Below are 8,388 nucleotides of genomic sequence, written 5' to 3'. Positions count from 1 at the left end.
AATACCTTGCTCCTGACTCTAAACCCCTGCGGAAAATATTCTTCATCATCCTCTGATATTAGAAATTCTAAAATATCATCATATCTTTCATTATAAATATCCTCCATATTTCTGAAGATATTTTTCTTAATTTTTTTTATTTGAAATCATTTACCTCTTCGCGCTATCTGTATTACATCATAAAAGAAACTATTTTAGTTTCTAAATTCTGAAACATTCAAGTTTAAGATAGGAATATTTTGAAGTAGTGTTGGGAACTGAAGCATGAATTAGTATAATATAATGACACTTGATCAATGTGATTATATTACAGTAAGTCATGCTGAGTTTCTAAATGGAACGTGATGATTCACAGATCATAACATCATCATGTGCCATGTTATACGACTCTTGTATTCTATTTAACCTCTAAAATATCAAGAAAATATTTCTTGATGATTCGGCCTTTTCCAAGGTATTCTAGTAATTTGACAAGTCAAGATTGTGTCATCACAATTTCCTTCCTAGAACATTAACATTGTTCATTCCGAAATTCATATATGTGAATTCTGGACCATTACAAGCGGTGCTTAATCGCAAGAAGCAGAAACAAAAGGGCAAAACTCTGAAATAGAAATTGGGTTATAAATTGCAGCAAATAAAAGAGAGCATTAATTGTGAATGATAATGATTATAGAAGACAGAAGCAGAGACTTTAAAATATAAGGGAACATATAAAGTCCAACGACAAACCAGAAATTATAAACCATATATATCGATGCATATAGCAATATAAAGACACGGGAGAACTAAAAATACTATAAACCCAAGAGTATAGTAGAAGTAAATAGATTCTTCCGGCGGTAGATGAAAAAGAAGAATGACCGATATGAAAGTTAGAAGTATATCGAGAATCAGAACTGGATGGAGCATATTGATGAATACTTTAAAATATGAGTTGAGGGGGAAAGAATAGAAGGTGATGAAACATGACTAGGAACTTAGAAATCAACATATTTAACTCACGCAATGGCAGAATAAGTGAATCAAACCCTCTAGTGAATAGGTTAAGTTTTTTTTTTTGATTAATTTAGTCAAACCACAACTAAATCAAGTGTGATTAGATCAACACCTAGAGCTATTATTCACCACCTGGGTGATTTGGACTGAGAGAGATTCGGAGGAGCTCACTAGATCTGAGTGTGTGTAACAAATGAGAGGCTTAACCTAAAATGAAGAACATAAGACTTTATATACCCCTGCTGTTGACTCACCCATACGATTCATTCATCACACGTACGAGTTGACTTCATCAGCCGTACGGGTGATCACTCACTCGTGTCTTCTCATTTAGGTTGTAATTGTGACTTAGCTCAGCATCAACCGTGCGTATGAGCCTGTCAGCCGTACTAGTGAGGCTTCACTCGTACGTCTGACTAAGTCTAACATAGTTAAACATCTAAATCTCGTTCCTGCAGTTCCTGTAACCACATACAAACACGGATAGGATAATAACGAGCAATCATGGTGGTCTGTAAATTGTTGTACCCGCAATGGACATGGGTAGATGTCTAGGGACTTGCATAAAATGTATCAACAGAAGGTGTGAGTTGTAAGGAAACGAAGGAGGTGAATTTATAAGAAAATCTCCGACAGAACAATTAAAATGGACGATCATTTAAAGCGGATCCTAATTCCCTTGATTACCAGAGAGTCAAATCTTGTTAAGAAGATTTTCTTCAAATCCCTTGAAATCTAGGAATCAATCATATCTACGTCAAATGATAAGATGAATCTACACTTACTCACTTCACTCTTCTATGTTAGCTTAATTCGTACTTTTCATATAAATGGATTGTTTATCCAAATTATTCGCTGATGATAAAACTCTAATTTTCAGCCCGTATGCATCATGAAAACATACTTATTATCATTCACGACCTTTCCACTCAAATTTCAGGACGAAATTTCTTTAACAGGTAGGTACTGTGACAACCAGGAAATTTCCAACCAAATTTAAACTTTAATCTTTATATGTTTTCGACACGATAAGCAATATTTGTTAAGTTAAATTTCAAGAATTTTAAACTATGTTCATACATTCATTCAACCTCGACCAAGTTCCAACGATTCACGAACCATTAAACGAATATGATTATATATGTATATGTGTATATATATATTATAACTTGAAACGTAAACAAAATATTAGATTAAATACTTTATATGATTGTATCTGTTTCAAAATGTTTATCAATGGAATTAGAAGATAATATCAAATGATTGAATTATGAGATATATCGAATTATGATTACAAGTCTCTGTTGAAAGGCCCACGTTGATTTGAGAAATCTTTCCATTTTAACAATATTCGGAAAATAGTAAAGTGATTTATAAATAAGAACAAATTGTCAATCATTGAGAACTAGACAAAGGATAGTGGAAGATTGAATCTCATAAAGACTCGATTGATCTATTTAGTTTCAAACGTACAAAAACGTTTTCAGTTTAAAAAGACCTTTATTATTAAAACGTATATAACTTTTATAAATATATAGAACCACTTTTGACAACTCATTACTTAACTAGTATGATAAAGATAACGATATTTATATTTTATTTTATTAAATATATATAACGATTTAAATTAATATTATATATATTTATACGCATATTATACGTACATAGTTTTATACTTTTACTATACTTAAACTTTACCTTTACTTTATTTTTACTTTACTTTAACTTTAATAATTCACTTTAATAATTCATACTTTAATAATTCACTTTAATAATTCATACTTTAATAATTCACTTTAATAATTCATACTTTAATAATTCACTTTAATAATTCATACTTTAATAATTCACTTTAATAATTCAAAAATCTATTATAAATAGAATTCAATAGGTTTCATTATTTCATAGAAACTTGAAAATATTTTTTTCTAAACTCTCTCAATTGATTTACATATATATATTTACTCCGTATTATTTCAAGATATTATTAGTATACATAAAATATTACGACGGAGTGCTGTCCGAGTGGTTTCGAAATTGTTTTTCGAGTAGGATAGGATTAAGGAAATTATGGGTTATAGCTATGGAGGTGATTGAGTATGGTTCATGGGTATGCTCGTGAGGTCAATATAGTGTTTATCATTTCCGTTGCGTCTACGTACCTTTCCTGCAATATTGAATCTCAATATTGATACGTGAGTACTCATAATTTAACTTTTACATACTAATAGTGTATCCCTGACTAGTGCTCGAGTATTTAGGATTATGCATGCTTGTACTTTTGATATTGCCCTTAGACAGGTTAGGTTGAATCTTGAATTAGTTACACTTGCGGTTGAGATAAGGTATAAGATATGCATGTCCTTGGAAAGCTAGCGAAAAATTAAGAACTTTTCCTTTAGATATCGAATGGTTTCGATGAACGGATTAGAAGTTATAATCAATTGAATTTTCGATATTTTTATTAAAAATGATTATTATTATCGTCGTTTTTATCGTCGTTCTAGTTTTATCTTATTATTATGATTATTATTATCATCTTTATCAATAAAAGGGATTTATCATTAAAAATTGTTATTTTTTTTATATTTACTATCGTTATTATCGTTAAAGTTATAATTAGTATTATTATTATTATCCAATTATTATTATTATTATTATTATTATTATTATTATTATTATTATTATTATTATAATCATTATTAATATATATATCATTATTTAAAAATAGTTATTGTTATTGTTATTATTATTATTACTATATTATCATTAAGATAATTATTAGTATTATCGTTAATAATGTTATAGTAACTATCATTATTAATATTAGTGTAATTAAAACAAATATTTGTAACACCTAATTATTTTGATTACTATTATTATCATTATTATGAACACGATATAAAAGACGATTAAAAGCTATTAAACGAAACGATTAGGAAATAATGAGTAAAAGTATCATGATGAAATTAAAATATTATAAGATATTGATTTAGATAAAATTATCGTTCTTATTATTTTTATCATTACTATTATTATTAAAAGTATCGTTAGTATTAAAACTATCATTTTAACAAAAATTATCATTTTAATAGAAATGTCATTGTTACTATAAAATATCATTATTATTATTTTTATTTTAAATAGAATTATTATTTTAGAGATAATATTAAAAATTATCGTAAATATTAAAGTTATCATAATTAAAATTATCGTTTTATCATAATGTCATCTTAGTAATTATAAATATTGATATTTTTATAATAATAATTATTATTACAAAATAATACAACTTTTACTTACTATCATTATAGATATTATTTTATCAAATAAATATGTGATACAAACATATTTTACTATGTGTAATAACTTACTTTAATAATACCTATCATATTATCTTTATGATATTAAATGAACCCTATAAATTTTATTACTTAATATATATAAAAGTATATTTTATTATATAAATTTAATATAAAATTTTATTTATTAATAAATAAATTATATTATTTACTCTAATAAATCTTTTAAAAAATATTCAAAAATATAAAACGACGATATTTAAACTATATATTAATCATGTATAGATTTTTGAAAATTATTTTGAGTCAAATTTACTTTTGTTGACTTTTGCATATTAGTCTCGAGCATTATGATTGTGGTACACTATGACTTGACCTAATTTGTTAGACAAATATTGACCAACACATAAATATATATAATTAATTTAGGTTCGTGAATCCGAGGCCAACCTTGCACTTGTTCAATGACGTTATATGTGGTGAGTTTCATTTGCCTTTTTACCCTTTATATTTTTGGGACTGAGAATACATGCGCTTTTATAAATGTTTGACGAAATAGACACAAGTAATTGAAACTACATTCTATGGTTGAATTATCGAAATCGAATATGCCCCTTTTTATTAAAGTCTGGTAATATAAGAATTAGGGAACAAACACCCTAATTGACGCGAATCCTAAAGATAGATCTATTGGGCCTAACAAACCCCATCCAAAGTACCGGATGCTTTAGTACTTCGAAATTTATATCATGTCCGAAGGAGGATCCCGGAATGATAGGGGATATTCTTATATGTATCTAGTTAATGTCGGTTACCAGGTGTTCACCATATGAATGATTATTTTTGTCTCTATGCATGGGACGTATATTTATGAGAACTGGAAATGAAATTCTTGTGGTCTATTAAAATGATGGAAATAAATGATTATGATAAACTAATGAACTCACCAACCTTTTGGTTGACACTTTAAAGCATGTTTATTCTCAGGTGTTAAAGAAATCTTCCGCTGTGTATTTGCTCATTTTAAAGATATTACTTAGAGTCTTTCATAGCATATTTCGAAGAACGTTGCATTCGAGTCATTGAGTTCATCAAAGATTATTACTAATCAATTTATAGTTGGATAGTGGATATTATGAAATGGTATGCATGCCTGTCAATTTTCGATGTAAAGAAAGTTTGTCTTTTAAAAACGAATGCAATGTTTGTAAAATGTATCATATAAAGGTCAAATACCTCGCAATGTAATCAACTATTGTGAATCGTTTATAATGTATATGAACGGGTCCTTTCAGACGACGCTCCGCAACTCCGATCACTTTTTAGGCAAGTGTCTAGTCTGGCAGTACGCTGCTTCGAACTGGTGTACCCTGGGAACAGACGTCGAATCTGTTTAAGAGAATTGTGTCAAACACAAGTCCGATTCGATCCCTACACATTGGTTTGATCGATTTATATTTATGCAAACTGTTTACGTGTTTCAGTTTTAAGTTAGCAAGTTTTGAGGCCAGCCGCGCAATGCGGCGGCGAACCCCATATTTTTTTTTATGTCTAACGTAATTAGTCTTTTTTTCGTTATACACAATTTATGTTTAAAAAAATACTTAAATGTTAATAACCCTAACAAATTAAAGAGAAAATATGTTTCAAATAAATATTTAAAATAGATAAAGTCAACATAATTTGAATATTCGTATTATTAAATAGTAAATTTTGAGAGTAGAGAAAATTTCTAAAAAAAATGAGAGAAAGATAGAAAAATAAAAGTTTTTAAATAGAATATTAAAAAAAAGTTAAGAAAAAATTAAAAGAGATCATAGAAATATTGTAAGAAATGTTAGATTAAAAAAATGGGAGTAGGAAGGGTGAATCATAACTAAAAAATAGTAAGGAGTGAATTATGAAAAATTAAAAGAAATGGGGGATCAATAGGTAAAAATGAAAGGAAGATGATTCTAACACACCCTTTTTTGATCCTCACACACCTATTTTAACCTTTTACTCTTCTAATAATACTTCATTTCTTTAAATTAGTGTGTGAGGATCAAAAAAGTGTGTGTGAGAATCATCCCCCAAAATAAAAGGAAAAAAAAATTAAAGGAAAATGAGTTAAGGGAATCTAACCGCTGTTTCTTTGATAAGCAACACACACATAACCACTCTACCATTCTTGACTTTCTGATATACTCCACTAAGTACGACTATATATATATATAAAAAAAAGGTGATTGTAAAAGTAAAATTTACTGTAGATACTATTCATAGACGATTTTTGTCTTTTTTCTATTTTCTAAATGAATATATATACAATATTTTTCTACAATTTTTTTATCAAGCAAACATAGTTTTTGCCAGTGTTGTAAAAGTCGACCGACTTGGCCGACGCGTCGGCCGATGCGTCGTTTTTTTGAGTTCTCCGTCCCGTTTTTCTGAAAACGACTCAAAAGACGGTCAAAGCTAAAAGTTCGGTCAAAGTCTGTCAAAAACGGTCAAAGTTGGTCAAAAAACGGTCAAAATCTGTCAAATTTTCGTCAAGATGTGATATGTTATAAAATTAGTGTTTGTTTTCATTTTTTGGACCGCTATTTTCTCCGTGTTCTTACTGATTATGTACTCGGTAACATTAATTGAGTTTGAAGTTTGATTTTATTTAAATTCAAGTTCTTATTTAAGAAATTTATGGTACATAATCAACTATTTTATACATATATAAATATATATTTAAGAAATTATTAATAAAGTCAACGTTGGTCAACGACCGATGCGTCCCCGATGCGTCCCCGACTCAGCCGATGCGTCCTTTTTAGGTCTCGACCGATGCGTCCCCGACTCGCGACTTTTACAAGCTTGGTTTTTGCTATGATTACATTTTTGTTACGGAGTACTCATAAAATAAAATAGCAGAAAAATGAGGGTGGAATTCTGAGGTGTATTGGAAAGTGGGTCCGACGTGTTTTCGACCTTTTTGTACACAAGTATAACGTGGCATTTCTTTGTTGATTAAATAAAAGAATAGAAAGATACAGGATACACGACACATGACATTAGCAAATAAGGGAACATGAACTTTTATTTTAATGAGATCATTTGAATTGATTAAATTATTCTTAATATATATTAGCCCAAGTTTTTATTTCCGGTTAGTTCAACATACCCGTCGCTTCATGATCACTTAACAGATCCTCAATTCTTTTAAGATAGAGCCCTACTTGCTACTACAAATGAAGAAGTAGACTCCATAAACGAGCATATTTTATCAAGCATACCGGGTGCAGAAAGAGTATACTAGAGTTCTGATAGTCTATGTCCTTATGAGGAAAATGACGTTTTTGCACAACAATTATACTCAACAGAGACTCTGAATACGCTAAAAGTCCCAAGTGTTCCTAACCACGTTCTTGCTTTGAAGTCAGGAGTTCTGATAATGTTACTTCGTAATATTGATCAAACAAAAGGATTGTGCAATGGGACAAGACTACAAGTTGAAAAGTTAGGTGAACATACCATTGAAGCACGGATTATTACTGGACATTGTTTTGGTAACCTCACCTATATACCAAGAATGATTGTTGCCCCATCTGACAATAAGATTGCAGTCAAGTTTCAACGAAGACAATTTCCGGTAACAGTTTGTTATGCAATGACCATCAATAAAAGTCAAGGTCAATCACTATCTAATGTTGGATTATACCTACGAAAACCGGTATTCACTCATGGACAATTGTATGTAGCAGTTTCTCGTGTCACTACAAAAAAGGGATTAAAAGTCATCATAGTGGACGACGATGGGAATGATTCAAATATAATTAAAAATGTTGTGTACAAGGAAGTCTTGAGACATATTTGAGTTATATGTATGTGTCTTATGTTTATTGATCCTTTTCTTTTCCTTATTATATGTTTGTTAAATCAACAACTTTTCAATTTTTGAGCTACCATAACATACATAACGTCTTTAGATGTTGTTAACATTGGTTCGAGTAAAGTCTAAATGAGCATTCTATTTTGTAAAAACATGTATCTTGTCTGAATGTTGGCCTTTATTGTTTTCTTATTGGGGCAAGATTAACTCTGAATATAACTAGAA

The 8,388-nt window shown here is 29.3% G+C and overlaps 1 protein-coding gene across 1 annotated transcript; it reads left to right on the top strand.

Annotated features, from left to right (window-relative positions):
• The first annotated feature begins 7,725 nt into the window (after positions 1 to 7,725).
• Positions 7,726 to 8,148, top strand: LOC139857880 (uncharacterized). The gene has a single exon (XM_071846729.1). It carries the CDS (start codon positions 7,726 to 7,728, stop codon positions 8,146 to 8,148), a length of 423 nt encoding a protein of 140 aa, XP_071702830.1.
• Positions 8,149 to 8,388: the final 240 nt, after the last annotated feature.

Source organism: Rutidosis leptorrhynchoides, chromosome 7 (genome assembly GCF_046630445.1).
Source record: "Rutidosis leptorrhynchoides isolate AG116_Rl617_1_P2 chromosome 7, CSIRO_AGI_Rlap_v1, whole genome shotgun sequence".
NCBI classification, from domain to species: domain Eukaryota; kingdom Viridiplantae; phylum Streptophyta; class Magnoliopsida; order Asterales; family Asteraceae; genus Rutidosis; species Rutidosis leptorrhynchoides.
This window is presented reverse-complemented; position numbering and strand designations above follow the sequence as displayed.

Bases quoted from the DNA above. Each gene is read 5' to 3' on its own strand.
- LOC139857880 (XM_071846729.1), top strand. From the start codon at position 7,726: ATGTTACTTCGTAATATTGATCAAACAAAAGGATTGTGCAATGGGACA.